Genomic DNA, 27911 nt, shown 5'->3' on the forward strand with positions numbered 1-27911 from the left:
GTGAACTACTCCTTTAACTATGGGAAGGGAAATCTTTCACAATCCACGAAATTTGTCTCAAACTTCAAAATCGTGGCCCAATCATTCTCGGCTTAAGCATGGTTATGTCTGAAAACTTGCTTGATTTAAATATTTTTCCTCTGAGAGCTGTGTCAGTCAACTTACCTTTTAAAGGTCAGCTTTTCATCTCACTTCATTTTCCCAAGAGACTTTACAAGCTGACCTCTCCATGATCTCATCACTAAAAGTCAACAGCCAAACCTGGAAGTGGTCCTGTTTTATCAGCCAGATGCGCTAACAGCAAAAACAGAGGAAACACATCAGTGAAAAACAAGGGGGTTTTCATAAAGTGAGAGACCACGAGAGAGCTGACAAACAATGATGTGAGCATTGTATCCAAAGGGAAGTTTCTCACAGGAAGCTGATAAGACCTGCTGGGTAAAGTTTGAGTGATGTTTGCTCCTGTGTTGACGATTCATGGATGAGCATGTGAGAAAGTTCTTAAAGATTCAGCAAACTTCTCTTCTTATGAAAAACTTGAACAAGCTGATCATTAACAACCTCCTTAGGGTGATCTGTTCCGAAGTTTTTTACTTCTTTCTATTTTGTTATGTGCTTTTGATTTTTTTTATATGCTACTGTAAGTAAACTGTTCTTTTTATTTCAGATTTAGTTTTTTTCGAGTTAATATTTATAGCGACTCAATTTAAACTTATTTCAAAAAAAATAAATAAAAGATTTCACTATTTTTATTTACTAGTAATGGCCCCTTCTGGAGCACCCATAATCATTCAAATAAATCTTACCAGACGCGCTTGGACTTGTTTCCATTTTAACTTATTACTTTTATTGGTAAGGCAAGATTTCAAATTTTCATTTAGTATTTTAAATAATATTTAGGCAGAGTGTTTATTTCTTTAATTAATAGAAATGTTTTAGTTGTAATAAAATATACTCTAATATCCTTTATCCAGGCCTTGACATTAAGCATTGTCCTTTGGACAAATACATTTGTCATTCAATTGTCCGAGTACAAACATTACTTGTCCAAAGACAAAAAAATTATATTTAATTTGAATTAAAATATAATATGATTAGTATAATTGTTTCGGATTTAGTTTGGTCAAGTTTGCTTCTAAACATTTTAACTAGTATCCGCTGCTTTGGCCGCCTGAATTTGGTTATAGGCCTACTATCTGTGACTGCTATCGACCAAAAGCAAGCATTATTATTAGTGATAAGGCTGTACGTTAACTTAAGCAGAAATGTGCAAGTTTAGTTAATTATGAACAGGCAGATAACTTACAAAAGACATTAATGTTACATACAGATGGATGAATAAAGGCCATATCATTTTTAGATCACCTAAATATGTTTTAATATTTCTAAGTTCTGTGTTTTTCTTTTTTTCCTAGCAATATTTGTATATTTGTCCACTTAAATTACTCAAGTATACTATAGTAAACTGCAGGATTCCGGTTCAGCATGGGCTCAGTGCGGTGTGCCACTGATTATTGTCACACACAAACAATCACAACCACGACAAACACACTTCACACAATCATGCAGCTCTGTCTTATGCACATATCCTTATTATTGTACATATGTCGCGCTGATTCTTTTTATCAAGTTGCTTGTCCGTTCGGTCAAGTAAAATACACTCTCACTTACCCATACAAAACATTAACTTTTCCCAGACAAGCGGACAAGCGTTAATGTCGAGTCCTGCTTTATCTAATCTGTTGAGACAGATCAAAATTTACAAATCCAGTTTTTATGTGCATCTTTAATGTGCAGCGGTAATTGACAGGTAAGGAATGCTTTGGAATGCATTGGCACATAAAATACTGCTGTCTTGTTGTCGTATTTGTATCGTTCTGAATATGGTTTGATGAATTGGATTAGAAATCGTTTTGAGTCCCACCTGTTTTCATTCCAGTCCACAAAAGTGGAACACCTAAAATGAATGTTAATTAATCTATGAATTAATGTATAGCGAATATGAAGGTTCTTTTCCTTTGCTTTTTTATTCATATTTTTCCTCTCTCTCATGCATCTTTGTTACATTTTACCCCATGGTGTCTGCAGAACAGCAGGCTGACCAAACAAAAGCTTCGCTAGCTGTTTTTCCTGTAAGACATCTGGATAACGCAATGAAGAATGCTCTCCAGTGGAGAGACACTTCTGCTGCATTACTCACAGATGTTTGAAGCTGTGTGAGCATTGCACACACCGTTCGTAGACTCAGCGCTAATGAAGAACTAGATTATTTTACCTTTTGACAAAAAAAACGCAATTGCCTGCAGTCCCCTGACTACCGGCACTCTCAGTCTGACTAATCGCAAGCAGATCAGAGGTACCATCATAAATAAGGCAGAAGAGGTTGATCAGACCTGTTTAATGAGCTGAGAAGGAGACTCTATTATAGCTCAGAATCATCAGTGTGTCCGCGGAGAGATTGAACAAGAGAAAGAATAGACGGCAGTTAATGGAGTGGAAATGGACACTGAGAAATAGAGCAAATTTACAAATAGCCAAGAGCTGAAATTCTGTTCGGTTTTATTCAAGTTTGAATGCTCTTCTTCCCCAACTAGTGAAGTAGATGATCTGTGGTTCAAGAAAGTTCTTAATGATTGTGTACTGCCATCCCTGCTGAGAATAAAGTCACAGGGCTGTCATTTGTGAGTTTCATCATGTCGAGTGAGACACACTTTTACTAACTGAGTGTTATTTAACATGCACAGTTCAATGGTCTGCTCAGGTTTGCTTCACAGCAATAGCACAGCATGGAATATTAACATAAACTTCACAGTTCTCAGGACTTTTAGTGTTGTGCCTGTAATGGATGGGTAGTCTGCCAGACACACTTGGTGTGGACTTGTTTATGGACTCAGATTAGAAAGAGAGGGGAAGGAGGAGAGCAAAGATTGTATTAAATAATAAATGGCACAAGGAAAATAACAAAAGACAAGCTAGGATATTGGAGAATTGAACAACATGCAGATGGTTTATTGTTGGGTCAGGTCAAGATTGTTTTATTCAAGTAAAACTATTAAAACATTTAATTGAAGTAAAATGAAAAGTTTGTTTAAATATTATTAGAAAACTAAATTATAAATGTTGCCTTAGCAATAAACTGATTTTTTACATTTCATTTTTATAGTTTATATAAAGTTGTTTATTGAAAATAAATGTTGAATAAAACTTATACTTCTAGACATTAAACTTCTAGAGTGTAACAACTCCACCGCTGTCTGCCAGTCTGAGAGTGTTTGTGGAACTATCAATTCAGACCCACTACCCGGACAACTGCCTCTGTACATACTACTTGAAAGGCCTGAACGATGCGTGCAGAGCGCATTCAAGTTTAGAGAAATTATATGAACTAAGGTATACCGTTGCAGAGTCAATGATCTAAATTATTCGGTCACATTATATTATTCACACAAGCTTGTTTTTAATCTGTTTGTAGTAGAGTAGGCGGGGCGAGACCGTGGTTCGAGTCCGGTGAGTAATTGTGAATTAGTGCCAGCTGTGCGCACACCGGGCTCGAATCACGTAGGAGATGGGAGCATAAAAGGAACGAGAGACCGGACCGTCGAAGAGAGAGGACCGGGCCCGAACTTGTTTTACGTTTGTATTTATATTGGTATTTATATTTATGTTTATGTTTTGTTCGCCGGCGGTCGTCCGTGAGGGGCCGCCGGCTGTTATTATTTATATTAAAACTTGTTTAATGTTTTCCGGTTCCCGACTCCTTCCTTCCATTTTATTGATTTGTTACACTGTTTATTAAAAGCCCTTATGCACAGTAGATTTGTGAATGAAGAGATTAAGCAGGGGTGAACCTTTCTAAAGGTGCATCTTCAAAATTTAGCTTCGTCCTTGAATGAATTCTCAGAGGATACACACACAAACAAACACAAAGGCTGATACAGTATACTCCCATGCAGAAACACCCTAGAGTCTGAAGAGGGACCAAAGCTGTGGAGCTTTGCTGAATTTCTTCCACATGCACACTGATGTCAGAAGCCACAAGGGGAAGTTTAATCATACAGGAGTGAGCGAGTGGGAAAAGATGAAGAAAGATGTTGAGAGAACAGAATCTTATCAACATTTGCCTACAGTGTGCTATACGTGTTTGTATAAGTAAGAAAGACTTTTTGCATTTATCGATATATGTTTTCTAATATGGTATAATTTATATTTTCGTATTTTATAAATGAGTCAGGCTAAATGTTTAACAGCATAATGTACATTTGTACATATTTTACATATATAAACCTGTAAATGCACCGTTACTATTTAGGCTTAATTGAGATGCATCAGGGGGTGATTTTAATGTTAGTTAAAAATATATATATAAACTTTCCTCATTATGGAGAAATGCCTTTCTGTTTTTCTCACAAACTTCTCTCACATACATAACAAAATCTCCCGTACAGACATTTCTTCCTCAGCACCTAGAATATTTCTTTAGCATTGAGGATTTCATGTTGTCCTTCATCCTCGACCATCCCCCACATCATCCTGTTATGTGAATCCTGTGTATTTTAGTTTGGAAAGCTTAATCAATTGGAGACACAGGAGTGTGTGGAAATAGAATAAAGGCCTTTAGAGCAGCCATGTTCTGTGCACTTGTATTAGAGAAGAGAAAGGAAAGAGAGAGAGTGAGCCAAAGCTGGTACTTCAGATTTTTAGTGATGGTTTCTGCTTTGGCAACATGAATGAAAGTCTATGAAATTAACAAGCTTACCTCTTTAAATCGGAGTATGGGGAGAATAAAAGGAGAGGATACCGTAAAAGAAGAAACGTTCTAAGCAGTACTGTATTTCTGAGTGATTTTGTTAGAATCCTACTCTAAATGTTGGCAGATGTGCTAACAACATAACATTCATGCCAGTGACCACTTTATTTCAATGACACATGACTCATGTACAGCTTAATCTGAAGGTTTTGTCTGAAAAAGGCTTTTAGAACAGAAATTGCTCGCCGTATTTTTCAGTTTCTGCTGCAGTTGTCACCTATGTGTCTGTTCTGTTTGTCAGAATAAAAACTTAATGGGTATTTTTAATTTACACACTGCAGGCAGTGCAATGAACTGTTTAATTAAAGGGTCTAAATGGTGTTCAAGACCTCTCACACTTTCTCAGTTTCACAGCTGATTTTCCCCCTGACTGCTGAAACCATATTAGTTCGATATTGAGTCCATTAAGATAATTGTAGAAAGGAGATCATAAAGTCTGAGGTTCACCAACAAGAAATAAGAAAATTACTAATAGTACAATTACTAAAGTACAGTAGTTTTGGAGAGATGCTATTGTAATTCGGCTTTCTATGATGTACCTTGGAGCAATCGCTATTCCTGTCTCCGCACCACAAGCCTCCAGTGACTGCAAGAGGCGCACTAGGGACTGATCTTGGAGACTGTGGCTTTGGGCCTCCTTGTTAGCACAACCGACTACCACACCAGCTTAGTTTTGACATTCGAATCCCCCTTGGAGTGAGACGAGCTTAACCGATTATAACAGCACCGATGCAGTTGTTGTATTGTGTCTTCAGTAGCTCTTGAAGTAAAGCAAACAAGTTTGTTCCAATCATTGCTTTGGTTCTTCTGAGCATGTTTCAGCGCTGTGTATTCTAGGGCAGGATTTCAAGGAGATTGAGTTGAGGATTAGGTCTTTTATCTTAAGACACAAAGTCAGCACACACTCACACACATAGCAGTGTTTTCTGGCCTTTTGTGCTGCTCATCATACCACAAGTTTTGCTTCCCTGCAGAATTTATTTGATGATGGCACTATATGAACCGCTTACGCTGCTGTCTGTGTGAACGTTGCCCTCTAAAAATGACTTGAAATATAACATTGTGAATAGAAATATAGAAATATGAAATTAATAAAAATATTTAATATGAAGTGTAAATATGCCTTAATAAAAAAAATTGACTTTCACTTCGACCTTTTCACTCTTTGTCATAACACCGTCCATGTTTGTTGATTAAATTTTAAGTCTGGGTTGTGTTGGGGAGACTATTTTTGTCATGTCTAACTTTAGCATGTCAAAATGGTTCCCAACATCAAATATTAACATAGCAATGGTGAAAGTCAGTGGTGCTTTGCTGGGTAAAAGGGTGTTTGTAAATATTTTATTGGTGTACCACACCTCAGGACTCATTTATGACAAGAATGTCCTCAGGCGGAACAACAGACACCTACATCAGTTCAGTGGTGGATGGACTTGTGGAGGTCATGATCGTTCACGATCCTCGTTGGGGAAGCTGCACTGAAACAGCTTTTCCCCATGCTACACGTTACTTAAGATTTAAAGAAGTTAATACAAAAATAATTAATTTAAATATGTAACTATATTAACCTTTATTTCTACATTAAAAACAAATTGAAAATTCTATTTAAAAATGTTAACATATGGAACATTTCAATTATTAACATTTAAAATATTTTAATATTTAGATACAATTAAATAAATAATAAATAGAGATTCTTTTATAATGGATAGGGACAATTTTTGCATTGGATGTTTTTTGGATTTTCTTACTAGTGGCAGTTCACCCAAAAATTAATTGTTATTGTTTATTCATCCTCTTCTCATTTCAAACCGGTATGACTTTTTTTCTTTTGCAGAACGCAACAGAATACATTTTTAAAGAATGTTGGTAAGTGAACAACAGCGGTACCCATTCCCTTCTATTGTAGGGACACAAATCCAATGCAAGTCAATACCGTCGTTGTTTGGTTATCAACATCCGTAAAAATTTAGTCTTTAACAACTTTTCAACATGGTGTAGACATTTCCCGTGCAAAGCGCCCGTAGCCTCTTACATACCACAGACTTTACTTTTCTAACATTAATCCCTGATTGGCATATTACACCACGGCCATCATTCCTTCATGATTCACACTTCCCTGTGGACCAAATCCCACATTCCCTCGCTCATTGCTCTGTGGCACTGAGGGTGTCACGCCGTGTTTGGGATTCGGATTCAGATGGCTGTCACGCCAGCTCAACCCAAACAGCATCAAAGCCTTTCAACGGGACTCTTTGATGTTGTTCCAAAACAACGAGCTGCTCCTCCACTGGTGTGTGGATCCAATCGAGAAGAATGGAAATTGTACTGGAGTGCTATCATTACTGAAGGATGCTCTAATGAAATTATGACAAGAATGGCTTTTCTCACAACGACCATGGAGGCAACAACCCACGTATGCGAGGGAGCCAAGCTGGTGCGTTTTACTAATATGTTAGCCCAAGGTCTAAACCGAGGAGGTTCATGATGCAAATGCGAAATGGAGGTTTGCCTGAAGAATAAAACACGGTATCTGTTTTCATATGCTGTTGTTCAGTTGATGAATGTGAACTGTATGCAGTATAATTATGGCGTGCATAGACCTGGAGAAGAAATCTGAATATTTTCTTATTTTATTTATAAGCTTCTGCTACTTACCGAGTAGTTCTACATGGTACACAATGGGAAACAGTATATTTTATCAATTACTTTTTATAGTTGGATTAATTGTTAACAACATCAATAAAGTACAAAATTATCAAATAGCTTTATTCCGGTAAAATATGTCCCAAAATATCTAAAAAAAGACATTCTCTTGTTAGGTTTTCTGATGGCATTTCTGATATTCACAAGTGTTTCTGTACACAGTATTTTCATAGCCTACAGGATGGTTTAGATAAATTGACATGTGTTCCATATGATGTAGGCTTAATGGTAACCAATGTTCTCAGGCACACTGTACTGACCCCTTAAGCATCTGCTTATGTCATTGAGGTGATTACATTTGGATTTCCTCATGCCCTCATCATGTCGCATGCCACTTTTGATGTCATTACAGTCTGACCTGTGACCAAAACCATACCCACAAATTGCACCACCATACACAAACAAACAATGGTTGCAGGTACTCATAAATATTTTTCCAAATCTACCTTGTGTTGCTCTCAGCTGCTTTGTTCACATATGCACATATTCAATTGGGATAGAATTCTAGCGGTCGCTGTGAGAAAGTGTTTGTATATACAGTGGTGTCCAAAATGTCAAGACCATACAGAAAACTCTGAATTGTATTAACATCTAAAAGCAGAAAGTTTTAGGATTTTGATATTAGACTATTTCAAAATTATTTACTCCATTAAAATGTTAAAAATGTGATGTAAAGAATCAATGATGAAAATCATTTTCCATTCACTCTTTGAAGTAGTGACAACATTTCCTCCAAATTCCAAATGAAACTATTGATGATTATTTGCATTTAGTTGCAGAAATTTAAACGGGATAAGCTAGTCTAAATAACCCAAAATATGCAATGTCTGCTGATCTAAATGGTGGGGTGGTTGATTTGGAAAGGTGCTAACTTTAGCATGCTAGGACTGAAAGTATAAACCCACCCTCTATGCGAATCGCCATCCAAAGCCACGCCTACTCCAAACACATGAATGTATTCACGTAACTTAACTAAATCCATTATATTCTTCCCATTCTCCCTACATTGACACAGCGGACGTATGCGCGCTGATGACGTATGATGTCTGCCTGAACAGGCTGCGCAGTGGTATGCAAAATACATTGGCTGAAAATATACATGTGACCAGTCACAGTGTAGGCAAGAACGTTTTGATCGGGTAAATTTTTTCGGATCCTAGAACTTTCCCAGACACTGTATAATAATACAAATATTATTTGACCAGTATACTTTTTGATTGCTATCAGGATGTAAAGAGATTTCCGAGCAGCATGACAAAAAAATTCTGGACGGGATCACCTATCCTGCCTTTAAATAGTGTTAAGAAAACAAGCTCATATTCATGTTTAAACAACACAATACTATGCTTTACAGGTATTTTAGAATCAATTAAAAAAATGAACATAATGGGAAAAGCCTGATTTGAAGTGTTCGACATTGCTGTTGGGTGACTTTATGTCACTCCAGAGGTTTGTTTCTGGTAGAACTTTACAGACACTGGGCTAGAATTGCCATATAACATGCAGAACTGCTGGTTAAAGGCAGAGCTGCTCTCTTATCTTCGGGTATATATTAGAGTTTTTGCCTAAGCAAATTTGTTCTTTCTGCAAGAGGTCACATTAGTAAATCAATGCCGGGTAAACATGGGTCATCAGATTTTACAGAAATTGTAGCCTACCATACCGTCCATGTCACCTTGACTGCATGCTTTATTAAAGCGAATATGTTGACCAAATACAAACAAATGTATAATAAATGAGTTTTGAAAATAGAGTCCTCTTGAAGTGTTGGACCCCACTTTATTTATGGGCCTATGTTTAGCTGGATCTCTCTAGATATTGATCGGTTCGTGTGATCACAGCACATACTGTGCCCTACTTATCCTGTTTATGTGCATCTCCAAAAAGCAAGTTTACTCTCAATTTCCTGTGTGACACACTTCCATAATCTGCTCTGCAAATATGGGCCAGTGAAAATATGACAGTTCTGCAAGTGCTGCTTTTTTCAAATGATAAATTTGATACGCGTTTGCTTGTCTGTGTAAATGCACTTTCATACAATATTCTTCTTGTGTCGGATGAAATGTTAAAAAGTCTGTTTATGTTTGTGTTCTATTCCAGCGGCCTGTTTGCAAGCCAGTACAAAGAGACGCACTACGGGGTAGATGGGCAAATCGTTACCACCGCTCACAACTCTACGGTATGTTAGAGCACAGGAAATTGTATTGTCTGTTAGTGTATGACTTGTTTTACCCCTTGATAGTTCACTACACCATTAATTCAACTTAGACTTACAGATCATAGACTAGCTATATGAGGTTATTCCGTTGTGAGATAGCGAGTAAATGGAACAGTGAACCCATGGTTAAGCGCTGTCTAAAACAGTTATATTGTTGTCATTAAACTGCTCCGACGAGTGCACTAGTGTATTCTGACTGGCTGTCTTCCCAGAAAACCGATTAATCCTGCTGAGATATGAAGTTGACACCCGGACAACATGTTGAAATTCTTGTCAGGCTTCATTTGAATGGTCTACTTTGTCTTTTGTTGTTTTTAATTAGACTAGACCTAAGAACTGTAACTGGCAGCTTTGACAACATGTCGCCCACCCCTTCTTCCAATTCAAACATAGTCTTGGCTATATTGCTTCTGTGGGGCAAATTTAGCACAAATTTTTAATTCTTTAAACCAGTTCTTGTAACTGTAAACAGTCTGTTGTTCTTCACGCTGAGAAGTTTAAAAATGGAGCTGTTGTAAAATATTATTTGGTTAAAAAGGTAACACCAGCTTGACAAGACTTAAGCGCGACAGACAAGAAAATTGATACTTGACTGACAACATTGTTTTTACAAAGTGGAAAGAACGCACTTCAGTTTGTTAAGAGTAAATGCAAATCAGGAGCACAGACAAGGATTATGGGAAATTTGAAGGACAGGCTCACATTGAGTGTAACAGTTTACAATTAGATTATAAAACACCTTAGGTAAGCTTAACTTCGTAAGAACAGTTTAAAATAAGTCACTTGACATTTTGACTTGGTGTGTATTTCACATCAAAAATAAAGTGACTCACAATTTAATAAAAAAACGTTTTATTAGTTGCTTGGTGTCACTTAATCGTTTAAACCAGTGCGTTCAGACTGCTGCTGTCGAGAGCGTCAAAGTGGCCGGAAGTCATTCATTTTCAATGTGAGCCGGCAGCGAGCATCGGGGAGCAGCGGCGCGACGCGTCTCGGCCATTGACAGCGTCAAGGAGAGTTGAAATCAGGTCAACTTTATGGTAATGAGCTATGACGAGGTTTATGGCAACCAATCGTAACGTAGAGGTCAACCGCTTGAAAGGATTTTAGAGAACACAGCCCTGTAAACTTTGGTTTACTTCAGAGCGCCGGAGCCGGAGCATCCATGAATCTTTCTACAGCGATGTTGGCAGGGCGGCCGGAGCCTTTATTGACGCTCTAGACGGCGGCGGTCTGAACGCAAAGTAAGGTTGGATTTATAAACATTAGATGATGCATTAGCTCACAACTTCTTCAGCATTTATTAATTGAAGTTTAATTTAATTTCAGCATTTTTTTAATCAACTTTTTTAACTCTTAACATTAGTTAATAGTAAAATAACAAGAACAAATGTATTGCTGTTTACCAACTTTAACAAAGATGAATAAATGCTGTAAAAGCAGTGTTTCCCACAGGATTTTGACAGACTTGTGGCGCTGTTGGCGTCACAAACTAATTGGCATATTTTTGACGTCATCACATAGTGTTAGCACTGGATATCTTTTTTTCTTCTCTCACATTATAGTGTATTTTACTTTAACTGCTACTAAAATCCTGATTTATAAACGCAACATCATCGGACAAAATCACAATACAGTAAATCGCAGATACAGTCCTGGATGGATAAAAAATAAAAAAATGTGACACCAAATAAACTTTGGGAGGCCATTAATATACCTTGGTGGATGCCCAAGTAAATGCTTTGTATGGGAAACGCTGAAAACAATCACAGATAGCAAAGAGACGTCTGTTAGATGTCTGCTAAAGATCTGGAAAACATCTGCTGTGTAAAAACATCTGATAAACATGTTTTTACGTACATAGCACTTTTTCATACACATATACATCTTAAACATCTTAAAGGCGGGATAACATGATATGTCATGCATTCTTACTTCTCTACACTGTTGAACGTGCTGGCCTTTCATGCTTAACATGGTCAACTTTTAAAAAATAGATTGACGAATAACGTAGTATTTCTGTGCTTGATACACTCCCCCAGCACTCCAACTTGTTTCATAAATGTGTGGATCCCTGTTTGGTAACAGGGATCCTATTCCTTTGATCCTATTCCTTTTACACTATTGTAAAGTATCCTTAGTTAGTGTGTAATGTTGCTGTTAGAGCATAAACAATACCTGCAAAATGATAAAGCTCATAGTTCAGTGCCAAGCGAGATATTGTCTTTAACAGAATTCGCATTTCAAGGACTACAGAGAATGGCTGGAATCATTGTGGAAACAGAACAGCCTGAGAACCGGAAGATCGCTGATATGGGGAACCAATCACAACAGACCTGGTCATGTTTACCAATCAGAGCGTTTCGGAAGAAGGGACTTTATATAGACCGGAAAAAATCCAGTCGTTTTGTTAGAAGAGGGACAGCAGTGAATAATAGACTTTAAATATGTGAAATATAATCCGTTTTCTTTTATTAGAAACATGAACACCCAAAAAACATAATCAAAGCCTTAAAAAAGCAAAAGACTGTGTCCTTAAATATTCATGCATTTTGTTTACTGTTGTTTGTCCATTTACCTGCTCTGCGTGTCTGTGCTATGTTGTTAAAATAAGCAGGTGTCTGCTGCTTTTCATGCTGCGCGGCTTTGGCAGGAGAGACGCAGCGTGCACGGAGCGGAAAGGGTTCAAATGAAGCATGTTTGGGGCTAGATAAAGATATAGCGGCAAAATATAAATTACATGAATGTTTCTGAGAGCGTGTGTGATGCGATTCTCCGATGTGTAGACACGCGAATCAATTTAAACGACCAAAATAGTCAAATGTTTTAAATGGTTTATTAGGCTTGCGGTCCGGATGGAACGAAGCAAAGGTCCGGATCCGCCCGCAGTCCGCCAGTTGAGGATGACAGACGTAAAATATTAGCATTTTTTATTTCAAATGTTTTGTTGTTTTCTTTTTAAACTTTTACATGCATGTCTTCGAAGACATGCAGAAAAGGCTTCCTTATTCTTTTGACTTCGAATATCCGGACATTTTGAAAGAAAAATTGTTGTCACTTTGCTGGCCTAGTGGAACCATTTACTAGCAAATCATAAGTTTTTGTTTGGGCTGTTTAGATACCCTCTATCTTTGACCGGTTCTGGTACATTTCTGGTACCTTCCAATTTCTTGATCTGACAAAGCTTGAATATGGGGACGGTAGCCACAAGAATCCCCTCTGACAGTGATGTTCTGATGGCAAGTATTTTTGCTGTCAAGCATTGATTGCTTTTGACAGAATGTTTTTGAGAGGTTTTGTCTGTCTGCGCTTTTTGAAAATGTATGTATGTGATGGCTGTTAGCCTGTCTGGCTTGTGGCTGCCAATTGGTCTTTCCACATGAAAGGGACTTTGGGGGCCAATGCCAGCCATAACAGAGGAGAACAGTTTTCCCCTGTAAAACAGACTGGCAGACACTTACTGGCAGAACGTTTGTGGTTTTCATGGGCAGACAGCTGCTTTGGCGTGATTGTTACTACGTGGCACAGCACTATGCAGTCCTGTCCGACCATTGGTCCAGTATTTTCTGACATTAAATAGCATCTGGAGAGGTTTTGACTTCATCTCATTTTACAACTAATTGAATCTAAATCTCTAAATGATTTGGTTTATACATATACTTGTTCCTCGCTTGACCTTGTCTGTGTCTTTTGCAGATGAATTGTTATTACCACGGCGTGGTCCAAGGGCACACACATTCTGAAGTCAGCCTCAGTACATGCTCTGGGATCAGGTAAGCATCACCGCTGTAATGTCCCTGTATCCCATTATAAACTGTTCTCAGTAATTGTCAACCATATTGAGTTCCAATTTTCAAAGTCGTTAAAACTACTTAAAGGAGTAGTTTGTGTGCTTCAGTGTGGAAAGCTATTAGGCACACTAAGTTGTCAAACATTTATTGCCTCCGATGGTGTTTCTGGTGAACTTCGCAAGTCTTTGTATGTGAAGGTACGTTTAGAAACTATAAAACAGCAATAAAAGCTTTAGTGTCATCCCATGCTTCATTGTCCTGAAGATAAGCACACACTCCAATGGAAAGCGTTTAGTATGTCGTGAAAAACTTTAGTGGTGCTGTAAAATGTAATTAGAAACAACATTTGGCTACAGTAAATTTGCCGTAAAAGGAGCAGAATAGGTAAACATGAACTGTTCTGTCTGAAGCAAACTGAGGCCCCCAAGGTCTTATGCTCATAATTACAAAATACTTGTACTGAAAGCTTACTGTACAATACTGTGTTCAATATCGCAAGCTTTCGAGTCCTTCAGGCAGCTGTTTAAAATTGTTCAAGATAAAAATCCTAGATGAAAATCCTTTATAATTGAATTACCCATCATCCATATGACTTATGAGGCGTAGCCAAGTCTGATCCCAACAATAGCATACAGATAACTTTCTGTAAAGTAGTTAATATGCGATCAAACCCGAGGGTTGGAAAGTGAAATCAGTTTTTATTTTAGGGTGCGCTGTCCCTTTAAGAACACACTGAGCATTAATGCGCATACAGTGGAAGGTTAATAAAGATATAGTTCACCCAAAAACGAAAATTCTATCGTCATTCCTGTATGACTTTCTTTCTTTTGCAGAACACAAAATGAGCTATTTTGAAGAATGTTGGTAACCAAACAACACCGGCACTCATTTCCTGCCACACGACATTTCTCCAAATATATTTCTCTTTTTGTCTTCAACAGATGTAATAATCAAAAACAGGTTTTGAACAACATAAGGGTGAATAAATTATGACAGATTTGTTAGTTTTGGTTGTGGCATGTTGAAAGGGCCAATACTGTGGTATCATATTTGGAGCTACTATGTTCAGTAAAAAATCGCAAGGAAGGTATCATCAGATGTAATTTAATTTAGCATTTCTTTTCCAAGCACCCATTTTGAATTATCACTATGGCTCACTACTTTTGTCTATCGTTTCTTGTAATTACAGTATATTGCAAAGTGCAAACTCTCTCTAAATACTGTTGCCTAGTTCTGCAAAACTGTGACTCTGACATGCTCCCTGCATGCTGCAAATATCTCTAAAATATTGTTTGTTTCTTTACCTATGAGTGTATTATTATGGTCATCATTTTCAGTCAATTTTCAAAACATAGACATGCCACTCTGGTAAATAATGGTGTGGAGAAATTGAATTGTATACAAGTTGCTGTCATTCTCGAGGAAATATATATATCAACCCATTTCCCAGTGGCGCAAAGACAAACAACTGGATTTATTAAAATGAGATTTGTTGACAGTAGAACTTATTAAACTTAGTGGAGGGTCATCTGCTTTTATTTTTCTCTCAATTTTCTTATTTACATTGCATTAATACAATTATAATTTCAGATTATCTGATATCATCCAAGATCTGACCTCAAGGTTTCTGCAATCACATTTTTCAATTTAGTGCACCCCTTCTTTTTGCATGACACTAAATGCTTATGAAACGTTAAAACACTATGCACCACACGGGAATTATGTGACAGTTATAATTTACACGTTATTGCAGGTGAGGAATTGAGCTTGTCTTCTGAGAGGTAAAATAATAAAGCCTGTCTTCAGTGAGATGAAAAATAAATGAGATTTTAAAATTTACAAGAATGTTACACCACGCTTGCCTATGATGATAGTGTGTTTTGTTTCAACATAAATACTTTTTATTACTATTGTTCAAATCCTCAGAGGTTTTATCTTGCTTGAAAATACAACACTGATGGTGGAACCAGCTTTTGAACCAGAAAACGACACGCATGTGATCTACGAAGGTCAGGAACTACTCTTGCCCGCTGGAACATGTGGACATGGACACAACATATCTACCGTCAGCCATACCAGTGTTGGAGGACTGACACGATCACTCAACACAAGGGTATGAATGTATTCTGTCAACAACTGTCCATGTACCCACTATTTATGATCTCTTGTTTGGAGAATGTATTTTTTTGCCTTGAGAATGAATTAGCATGCAGCATGATTCACCCCGATGCCTCTGTTAATTCAGATTAGAGGATTGCAGTTGCTCTCTCTTCCCATACATGCTAAAACAAGATTAGAGTTCTGAACAAGACATCAAAGGTTAAAAGACGATTCAACCATTACAGTCTTGACATTGCGGGTGTCTAAATATGATGTTCAAGCTCTAGTAAATTGATTTTAAAAGATAATAGCCAATAAAACGATGCTGTTCTAAATGCACATAATAGCACATAGATGATATCTAAATCAAATATTAGGATTAGAATCTGTGTTTGCACTGATCTGGATGCACATCTAAAACTTTTGAATCTTTCATCGCCCATTTGATGAGGACAAATCAGGAGATGAAGAATGTTGATTTCATCACTGTAATGACAGCCGCTGATCAAAGTTGTAAATGACAGATGTTGGGAAGTTTCAGAGAGCTTGCAAAACTTTCGAGAAGTGTCATGTTTTACAGAGCAGGAGGGCAGGCAGACAGAATTACCTTATCTACCATTTACTAAAATAAAAGCAAAGAGAAAATGTGTTTGTGTTATGTCATGCATCGAAAGATTCACAGCATCAGTACCAATGTACACATCAAAGAAACCTTGGCTGCCATACCATTGCACGCTCAATTTTATAGAAAACACGCCATAATATACACAACAAGGTACATAAATATGGTGCAAATTGTCGCTGTCCTTTCCCAAACCTTTAGATTTGCTGCTTTTCAGGGAATAGAAAAACAATATACTTTTTAAATGATTAAATACTGTTGTTAAAGTTGAGTTTTAATACTTTTTATAGATATTTGCAAAGCTAAGTTAAAAACATAAAGGTGACTTATAATAATGATTAATGACAAAAAAAATGTAGCATGAAATATGGAGATGCAAGGTTTCAGAAGAACAACAGCGATATGTTTATGGTCAAAAACATGCAGTCACTCAATAGCCCTAAAACATCCAAATATGTAGCTCTTCATTAAAGTGAAGCTAATCTTGGGTTTGTGGATCCTGTTAATATTTTAACTGGAGTTCAACTCCACCACTTACTTAATGTTAAACTATATTTGTTTTGTCCTTTGCGTTGCTTACACCATGTTCTCTCTTGATTTGCAGCGCAAGAGGGATGTTCAGAAGACCACCAAATATGTGGAACTCATCATTGTAGCAGACAATAGAGAGGTACTTTTATAGCATCATTGTAATGTCACTTTGCCAAACCTGTGCCCACCGGTCACCAAGTCAGAAACAAAACAGGATTTTAGGAAGATTATGTGAACTTTGTGATAGTCTCATATGACATTATACTTGTACATGTATTTAAACCATTTTGTACAGTCAACACTATGTGCTTTCATTTCCTACTCATTGTGAATGAAAAATGAGGGGAAATAGTCATTGACCCAATTGTTTTTAGTCAAGTACCGAACAGTAGGCTATTAAGATTATGGTGAAGTTTTGGCTCTTTGTTTCAACTTGAGAGGCCAAACCAAAAGCAGATCATAGAGGGAGGGATGTGACAGGAAGTAGGGCATTTCTCCCAGATGATCAGGCGGGAAACAGGAAGTGTTTTGTTTAAATTGAAGTTGGAGGTGGAAGAAGGAAACTTCGGGCAACAAGAAAACTGTGGCGTTATCAGAACAGCTGTGTGTATTTCAAATCATGCTGTATGGGTGTGGGGCTAAGAGAGATTTTGGGTGCTCTGTATAGTCACATGGAACAAAAATCTAAATTTCTGCATTTTGCTTTACTTACTGCGTTTGATAAAGTATTATTATATTTTCTTCTTGGCAAGGTTATACTCACTCACACTCACAAAATCATGCATTCACACAGGGGGAAAACAATGGTGGAGCGAAAGACTCTGGCTCTTATGTCCAGATTGCACATGGACTTTTTTTACTTTGATTCTTGGTGCCAGTGCCTGTAACATGCTGCATTGCTCTGGAGTGCTCTTAAGTGTCTGCTGTTAGACTTCTGATTGGAAGGTCCCTTAAGATGGCAGTCGAAGATGATGCCACTCAGACAATCCTAAATTCTTCAAAACTTGTCTTGACTCCAGTTATGTATTCTTTGCAGTATGGGCAAGTCCCCATCTTATCTTTTGTTTCTTCTCCAGTTCCAGAAACAGGGAAAAGATGTGGAGAAGGTGAAGCAGAGACTAGCCGAGATCGCCAATTACGTCGACAAGGTATAAAGTATTCGGAAGTTATAAAATAGTCTATGCCTAAGTCAATGAAAAGGTCTGATTGGATATCTAAAATAAAACCCTGATTGACGGGGATGAATGTTGGGCTTCTGAGGTAAAGAATGAGCTTTTTAATTAAACCCCTGTTGTAAGACTCTACTGTACGTAAACTTTTCTGTATATTTTTTGATTATGTTTGACTGATAAAATGGATGTATGTGGTGTTTTCTCAGTGGATAAAAGAGACATTAGAGAATAGAAGGAATTAATATTGGTGTTGTGTGTGCGTGCGTGTGTGTGTCCGTGTGTTTGTTCACTCAGTTTTACAGGGTGCCTTAATATTCGTGTAGCTCTGGTGGGATTGGAAGTATGGAGTGATGCTGATAAGTGTGCAGTGACCCAGGATCCCTTCACCACCCTGCATGAGTTTCTGGACTGGAGGAAGCTGAAATTGCTGCCAAAGCGGCCACATGATAACGCCCAACTAATTAGGTACACACACAATCTCATCTAGAATCTCATACATCTAAACATGTCCAAACTTATGTGTGGGGGACACTGTGGTTTAGGCTTAGGCTAACGCCGGTTCTACACCGGGCACGACGTGGCTCGACACACCTAAAACCATACATTGATAATATGGAATTTATTACAATAAAAATCTGTGTATTTCATGCATACAGATTCGCACACTGCTCACAATACACATGCTATTATAAACTAGTGTGTTAGGCCTTTTTTTTTTGTTCTGTTCCATTCTTAACTCTATTTTCACTCTGTTATTGCAGTGGGGTTTACTTCCAGGGCACCACAATAGGCATGGCTCCCATCATGAGTATGTGTACAGCCGAGCAGTCAGGAGGCATCGTCATGGTGAGAGACCGGTCCATACCCTTTGCTTCTCATAATAATTATCCTCAAAACTGAATCAAACGACCAGCTAGCTTGTGTCTCCCACAGTCAGGTTTGTTTTTAATTTCTGAATTTTTCAACCAATCAATATACACTGAATCTCTACTGACTCATAGCTATTCACCGCTCACACACCAGACATCGGTAAAACCCTCAGCAGGTTAGAACGTCTGACAGATAGAGGAATCAGCAGTGCACTGAATCAGAGAAGGTCTGCTGAATCCCACGACCTGCTTTTATTATGGATTTCTTGCTTTATTCATGACTCCCTGCGAAGACTGCACCATTTTACCCTGTTGTTCTTGTTTAGGCCGGAGTTTTTTTTTTAAGGTCCGGTCCTTTGTGGCAAGATGTTTCATTTTACAATTGATATGCTAGACACATTATCTGAGAAGATACAGTTTGCTTTAGTATTTTGTTATGTTCAAAGAAAGCACGTAGCATACAGTGGGGTCCAAGAATCAAAGGCTACGTCGGAGTCAGGGATTCAAAATCTCTTTTAAAACAAAGAACTGAACAAAGAAACATTCTGATTTCAATGAATAGGAAATATTTCACTTGCTTTTAATGTTGGTCACTACAGATTTTCTTGTTTCCACTGATTCTTTAGATTTCTATACGTAGCATTTTTAATCATGTCGGGACATCATTAGGTTTTATGTAAACAGATTAACCTTTCTTGTCTTCGCTAGTTTTGAACATCACTTTAATGCCGTTGCGTCGGGGTTGTTTATGGTTTTGTACCCCAGAGTGTAATAATTGATCTTACGCACACGCAGGGGTTGATGTGCAAAGTCATGCACAAATTCAATCATGATGTTTGCTGTCGATCACAGCAATTGCCAATTTATATTCATCGCTGCCTTACATCTGTATGGCTATTTAAATTTGTATTACTCTAGATCTATCATCCATGCTTTTGTAACAAACCTCATCTCTTAAAGAGACTCACACAGGAATTATGTCATTAGCCATAAATAGGAATTAGGGAACTATAGTTTTGCTCTATTATAAACGATGCTATTAAGTGCTTAAGTTACTTCATATTATCTGTCAATCTGCTATGACCTGTATGAGAACAAGCATGAAAGAAAGATGTAGAAGTTGAGAGATAGACATGGGAAATTGAACACTGTCTTTTGATTTATGTATTTTTTCCAACTGTCTGCTGTGGTTTTAAAGTCTTATTTCCAGATGTGTGTTTCTCCCCCGCACATGAATGTGGCAAACAGAAAATTAGGTTCTGGCTTGGAATGAAACAGTCTTGTATCGTGTTATAAAGCTGATCAGCTCACAAAGCCTTTACAATTCTGTATGTTGACTGACCCACAAAAAGCCAAAGAGGATTTAAATTTAAGGCCTGTATAGCACACCGCACGCAAAAACAGGGCACAAATGGGATGTATTTATCAGAGCGTATTTATTTCTGCACCCGTATTGAAGGGTTGCGGGGTTTTCACTGTGTGTGAGCAGTGGTTGGTCTAGTTGAGTGTTGGGAGCATGCTGAGCGCAGCAGAAAAGACCTTGACAATTTGCTACTGACCTATTAATTCACACAATGCTTTGCCAATTAAGCTTTTATAAAGTTATATAATATAGTAAAGAGACAAACTCGCCAATAATAATTCACAATAGCCAACTCCCAATGCCTATTTAATAATTTTATGGCATTTATTAAAAGAAATACTCAATTTTTTGTACAGTAAAGGCCCAACACAACATTTACTAGGCCACATTTGTTCAATTGCAGCGTTATAGATGTGACATTTTGAGGCAAAGCTTAAAAAATATAAATTCTCAGTAAATGGATTTATCAAAAATATATTAAACTATCTGCTTATATTTTACTAAACCCCTCATGATGGAGTCCAGACATCAGCAAGATATCAGTCTATACACAAGTTATCTATTTTAAAAGAGTGAGAAATTCATGTGTTATGGATGTGACCAAAACACATGTTATTAAACGATAACATATTTTGTTCTGTATGCTTTCTGTGAATTAAAATGCACCAGAAGCAATAACAAGTGGAGAAGAGATGACTCTTCACAGACCACAAAATAGTTTTTTATTTTATTATTATTATTATTTTAATCTGACCATTTATGAGGGATATGAACAGTTATGAATGTGACACTTACCTGACTATGGAAAACTATCCTTTGAAAAAAGAAAATGCTTTAAAATGGCGAAAACCATTTGGAAAAACTCATCAAAATATAAAAATGTATAAACATTTATATATAATTTAAATCATTGGCGAATATAAACAAATACATGTTTATATTTCCTTAACCAGAGGTTGCGCAAGACTTTTATCATTGTCCGCAATTGTGACAGACAGGTTTGTAAAAAAATCTGTTATAATCCATTTTTACCCGTCACTATGGTGCAAGTTCATTTTACATCCTAATTGAATTGGTCTGGTCGATTGACAGATGTACGCTTTGCAGAATCAGATCCAGAAACAACATCACAAACAACATTAGAGATCGCTGTGTTATAATAAAAAGTGCAAAAAGATTTTCAGTTCGTTTTGAAACTATGGCGAAACAAATTAGACAGTGGTGGGCCGTCATAATTGTCTTGTTTATACACGCCCTGGATCTACACCGCGAGTCTCCCCTGATCCCCTGTGAGTTTTCCTTTATGGATGAGGGGTTTATGAACAGTGAGTAATGAAAAGTGTTGCCAGATTGGGTGGCCAATTTCCAGCCCAAGCCTCAATAAAACCCACCCACTCCAACAAAAACTATCCCAAATTTTAACTGCCAAAATAATGTAATAGAAATGTATTGCAATGTCAATCAACGATGATAATGACCATTTTATCTCCTCAAATCGAACTATGACAAGATGAAAAAATACAATTAAACTAGGAAAACAGGTCCAACGAATCAAACATAGCATTAAAGAGAGTTGTGATATATGACCAATGTGTCCAGAAACCACTTCGAAGCGAAAATCAAGAAATAAACCAATGACTTTAACCCTCAAAAAAGTTCAAATTTTCCATCAATGTTATAAAATATTTGTCAATGACAGAGAATTTACTGAAGCGGGGGCACGGTGGCTTAGTGGTTAGCACGTTCGCCTCACACCTCCAGGGTTGGGGGTTCGATTCCCGCTTCCGACTTGTGTGTGTGGAGTTTGCATGTTCTCCCCGTGCCTCGGGGGTTTCCTCCGGGTACTCCGGTTTCCTCCCCTGGTCCAAAGACATGCGTGGTAGGTTGATTGGCATCTCTGGAAAAATTGTCCGTAGGGTGTGAGTGAATGAGTGAGTGTGTGTGCCCTGCGATGGGTTGGCACTCCATCCAGGGTGTATCCTGCCTTGATGCCCGATGATTCCTGAGATAGGCACAGGCTCCCCGTGACCCGAGGTAGTTCGGATAAGCGGTAGAAAATGGATGAATGGATGGACAGAGAATTTACGGTTAACTTGACATCTGTCCTTAATATGTACACAGTAAAATTGCCAGTGTTAAAAATGTCAAATTAACTCTCACAGTGTATATATAATCCACACTTTACACTGGGATCTTGCTGTTTATACGTGTTAATGTTTATAAATACTAATCTATTATACACAGACATATATTATGTAAACACAAACTTTTATTCTGGATGCGATAAATCGTTTAACAGCCCTGAACCATTTTTGTGTGTGGTCTGAGAAAGACCTGCTGTAAATTTCAAATCAAACTATTTGGAAGAATGACAGTCTTGGTGCAAACAGGTACGTATAAACCATAAAGGACACATCTTGCATGATTATAGGAATCCTTTCTGACCAACTGCCGTAACCCAAGAGCACTTTAAGGTTTCAGTAAGAAAGCTTGTCATAGTCTCAGGGCATTAACCACTGCATCGGCCTACAAATATACTCATAGAGGGGCGAGTCAATCATGCTGGAGATATACGTTCACCATCGGCACACTGTGGATCTCGAATGAAATGAGGCAGAGAAAGATCTCCCCTGTTGCTTGTGAAAGCTAATATGAGTCTGTCATGTTCCTCTCCCTGTAATCAAGGCAGGAAATGGCTTTTTGATGTAAAGTGGAAGGGAAGAAGAGAGTCTGCGTAGAGATGTCAAAAGTGCTAGTGTTTTGCTATCAAGCCGAAACTAAAAAAGGAAAAGATGTAGTGATAATATTAATGAAAAAGTATTTTTTACTTAAATAATTGCTTGGAAACCTAAAGCAAGGTTTACCTAATTAAAAATATATTGTTTTTGTAAAATTATGATGTGTTTAAGTGTGTCTTCAGTGACAAAAGATGCTGCGTACATTCAGAAAGAAGTCTACATCTGGGTTCTGAAAAGAAATAAAGCGCCGATACCCAGCTCACGTTTAGAAGCTCTTGAGACAATACGGACACCTCAGTTGAAATGGATTTTGCTGAAACTCTGCTCGGGTTTGTCTGATGTTGAGAGTTGAGGGCATTATAAAGGGAGCCGAAGACAAAAGAAAGGAAGCTAAGAGGTAGGGGGGTGCTGTATGTCTGTTTTATGGCAGGGTTGAAAGAGATTTTAAAAGAGTGGGTGGAAAATGGGAGAGAAACAGATCTCAACCACAGTCCTTCAAAAAATATAATAACAGCATCCACTGTCTGCTGGTTCGTGGATGTGTTATGCATTTTTAATCAGCAAAGTTTGAGGAAAGAGCTAAAAATAATGAACACGCTTTGTAAATGTGGAGACAGACAGTTGTGTCAGAGGTCATGTGCTTTTATTTTAAAATAAAAATGAAAGATAGATTTTTACATTTTTATAAGGAGTGCTATCTGCCCTTGAAACATTTTCTGTCACAATGGTAAGGTGTTGCTTGTAGTACTAAGAAGGTTTTATGACGTCTGTTTAATAGCGTTGAGCTGCCCACATGTGACAATGTGAAATGCTTCAAGAAGCCATCTGTTACTTTTAAGCTTAATTCTTGTCTTTTTTTTATTCAGTTTTTCATTATTTTTCATTGACAGACCCATTTAATTTCTATTCATTCACATACAAAATTATCTTTTAAACCTTGAAAGTTGTCAATGCTATAACAATTGGTATGTGGGCAATTTCATGGAGACGTCAACCTTCAGATTTTCAAATTTTACCAAAGGAAATACACATGAAGTTTCAACATTTTTTTAAGCCTTAGTTTAGTAAAGCCAAGTTTTCGATGGTACGTTTATATTTCATATTTAAGTGTCACATGATTATGGTTTTTACATTTTAATTCACATAAATCTTCCAAAGTATGTCATCTCTCAACGTCCTTCCTTTTTGTCACATCCCACAAATTTTTCCCTCTTTTTAAATAGAAAACTTGTGTATAGAATGATATTCTTCTGATGTCTGGACTCTGTCATCAGGGGTTTAGTAAAATATAAACAGATGATTAAATATATTGATAAGAAATAAATCCATATTGCTGGAATTACCCCAAGAAATGTTAAACATAAAACTGAACTAATTTAAGTTTGATTTTAGATGTTTAAGATGTAATGCAATGTTTATACATAATTAATGGTTTGAACAAGCTGTATTTTCCACATACCGTGCATGTTTGTATCTCCTCTTTGCCCCCCCTCTCTGAAACGCACAGATATTTTACAAAACTCATCGCTCTGAAAAGCGAGGTGTGATATTATTGGCCAGTTAACCAGTGCACAGTGATTGGTCGAATACTGCAAGAATGCGATGGAAATGTAACACCTCTTACCATATTTGGAACATCATTTTCCAAAGCGATTGTGCTGACAGGTACGACCATCTTACTTGCGTTTACATTTGGGGGTGTTGGTCAGATCAAACCACGAACTGTCGTAGATTTGTGGGGGTGTGGTTACACAAAGCGTTTCAGGCAGGTTTAGGTGAGCATTCGCTTTCATATAGAATGCATCTATTTTTCCGACACTTTTATTTTTTCAATTTTAGGTGTCTCATACATGCATTCGCAACTTATATACCAAAGACACAGAAAAACACGTATTCTCGCCATATGACCCCTTTTATCAAAACAGTTTATTCGGTTTGCTATAAGAACTGTGTATTCAATTGGAAACTACAATGAAGCTGTGCATAAAGTTGGTTAGGATGTGACCTGTTGTGACATCTTGTGGTTTCGCAGGATCACTCTGACAATCCTTTGGGAGCTGCTGTGACTTTGGCTCATGAGTTAGGCCACAACTTCGGCATGAACCATGACACTCCAGAACGGGGGTGTGGCTGTAGGATGACTGTAGATCGTGGTGGCTGTATTATGACTCCATCTACAGGGTGAGTATGATCTTCCACAACCTTCTCCTGTTCATGAATACTGTATTATACAGAGTGACTGATGTATTCTGATGTATTGAAGCACTTTAGATACATCACTCCAAAGCTCAATTTGTTTTAAATGAGCCCCATTATCTGAAGGATGACTAAATTAGACACCCATCCCCTGCTTGCGATAACATGCGTTATGTTTTTTCCGAACAACGTTTCCGCATTCGCCGGTTCCATCAGCTTACTTTTTCAAATTCACGTGTATTGCGGTGCCCACGGGTAATTTAATTCAATTCAAGTTTCTTTTTATAGCGCTTTTCACAATGTGCATTGTTCCAAAGCAGCTTTTCAGGAGCACATAAGAAAAACTGAAAAACACAGAAAGGTAAAACACAGCACTGTGCATGGTGTTTATAGAACAATCAAGATTATTCTATTACATAATATCTAATAATTAAATAAATGCCGGTGAGCAAGCCAACACTGCCGTGCTGTAACACTGTAAGCTTATACAGTGACATTATTTACAACACTGGGAACAGACAATTGCGCTTATCAACCACATTGGGAAACCCATGGGCAAAAGTTTAAAAAAAAGTAATATTTTGATCGAAGGCATTTTAATAAAAGCGATTTAAATATCCTTATTTATGGCATAGTCCTGGCTTAAACTAAGCCTTGTCTGTGAAACCGGGCCTTAATCTCACACACAGAAAGGAAGATGGTTTGCTGTGTGGGCTAAAATTTCGATTTTAACTGGCGGATGGCTTCTTGTGATTACATAGTTGTTGGAAACCGGTTTCAGCATGAATGGAGTCAGGCGTGCGTAACCTTTTGGTTGGTGAGTTAAAGGAATAGTTCACCCAAAATTAAAAGTCTTTTTTCACCCACCCTCAAAAGAAGATATTTTGAGAAATGTGTCAGGGTTTTGTGCCCGTAAAATGGAAGTCAATGGGGTCCATTGCTGCTTGGTTACCAATGTCATTTAAAATCTTTTGTGTTCTGCAGAAAACGTGAACACAATAAAGTGAATTCAATTATAAAAGTGAATGATATATGCCCCGTCCTGTACTTGTTTACTCTTTCATCATTCCCAGGCTGCCATTGTTGTCCATTTGTGCTGAATGCATTATCTTCTCTTGCTGGAGTCAGACCTTGGAGAAACAAGCATTATATCTGAAATAAGGCTGCAATTTTTTTTTCTGATTGTTATAGTTGTAATATACAAGTCACCAGTAATCGCTTGTTCACTCCCAGCTTTGACCCGTTTCCAATCTCTATGCCGTGGCTTATCTCAGAGTGGGGATGTTTTTGTTAGACTGCTGCTCGTCCCTGGATCAGAGCCACGACCACCAGTGGAAACCTATTCTCCCATTATGTGTTCATAAAACGACGAGACAGCATGCTGAGATGAAACCTCTCTGGGCTTTTTAAAGCTAACCGGCAAAATTATTAAGCAGGGATGTTTTGTGGTCCCATTTGCCGCAGATTAGTTGACATCAATTTTGCTGATTTTTTTTTTTTATTTATAATTTACTGCAGCATAATACAAGATTACTTGAATGGACTTTCAAAAATATGAAAGTGTCGCTATTTTCCAATATAAACTCTCACACACTGCTCAGCATGGTATCGGTTTTTGAAAGTTCCAGTTTAGCCTAAGCTTGGTTTGTTTGAGATATTTTATAATTCAGTTTGTTTTGGAGTGTTTTAGAAGGTAATGCACGTAAAATGGGAGAATATGTTTTTAGTATTAGAGAAGCAGTGTAAGGAAAACGCTGGCCTATTTTTTTGCTTCCCATGGGAGAAACACAGACTTCCTAAGTTTATTCAACCCTAAAGGCCGAAACTCGTGGACACACAATCTAAAAGACAGGAACACAAATCAGCTAAAGTGCACACTTTACTATACATACTCTCTTTAGTTATGATTACATAAAAAATCCAGAATTAAATTTTTTAGCAGAACAATTATTTAAAATAGTTTTTATTGACACACTCATATGTTGATTTAAACCCATATCACATTTTTTTTGAAGAGTAGACTTTTATATTCAACATTCAAAGACACCACAGGGTGCCTAATATGAAAAGTAAATGAAAGCACCAGAATGTAATTCATGCTCATACACTATGTTCCAAGTATTCTGAATCTTTGTCGTTGCTTTGCATTAAAACATTTTTTTTATGTATTGTAAATGGGAAAAGAGCAGTAAGCTTATGGCATGAGAGCATAAAGAATGATAATTCATTTTAAAGTGAACACAAATACCATAAAGACACCAAATATATTATTTTTAAAAAAAAATTCCTTCTTCGCTTTTGATCCATTGTGTCCATGTTTTCCTAGCGAAATAAACCTCCAGTAACTTGGCTCTAACAAAGCACACAATCTGGCTCTGATTTATTAAGTCCCTCAAAACCACCTTCCCGCTGTTGCTGGATGTGTTGGGCTGTTCTTAGCCTGCAAGGTTCTATTTTAAAGTTCAAACATGAGAAATTCATGATCTCGCACGCAGCGTTATTTCTCTCTTTGACAGCCGCTGTGAGTTGTCAGCCCCAGTGTCCTATCCGCAATGCCTGACGAACAACAGCATACAAGCTGAGATATTCAGGCCCAGAAACTCAGCAGAGAGATGAGCTCAGGTCGAAATAAGACAGAGACAGAAAGAGATCAAGAAAAAGACTTACAGAGTGATGGAATGTAGGATAAGAAAACGACAAACTGAGAAACAGACAAAGATTCAGAAATAGAGATAAATATGGCAAGCTGAGAAACTAGGTAATCCTTTTACATTTTTACAGTAAACACAGTAAGCCTC

The 27911-nt window shown here is 37.5% G+C and overlaps 1 protein-coding gene across 1 annotated transcript in view; it reads left to right on the forward strand.

Moving 5' to 3' along the window:
• adam12b (ADAM metallopeptidase domain 12b) overlaps nucleotides 1-27911 on the forward strand; it is a 79005-nt gene that overhangs the window by 25370 nt on the left and 25724 nt on the right. Inside the window, 8 exon segments of the mRNA XM_056767502.1 lie at nucleotides 9614-9692; nucleotides 13428-13504; nucleotides 15449-15635; nucleotides 16849-16914; nucleotides 17852-17930; nucleotides 18250-18412; nucleotides 18709-18793; nucleotides 24950-25098. Of these exon segments, the coding sequence (XP_056623480.1) occupies nucleotides 9614-9692; nucleotides 13428-13504; nucleotides 15449-15635; nucleotides 16849-16914; nucleotides 17852-17930; nucleotides 18250-18412; nucleotides 18709-18793; nucleotides 24950-25098 (885 nt within the window).

This window comes from Triplophysa dalaica, chromosome 15 (assembly GCF_015846415.1).
Source record: "Triplophysa dalaica isolate WHDGS20190420 chromosome 15, ASM1584641v1, whole genome shotgun sequence".
In the NCBI taxonomy this organism is placed as follows: Eukaryota; Metazoa; Chordata; class Actinopteri; order Cypriniformes; family Nemacheilidae; genus Triplophysa; species Triplophysa dalaica.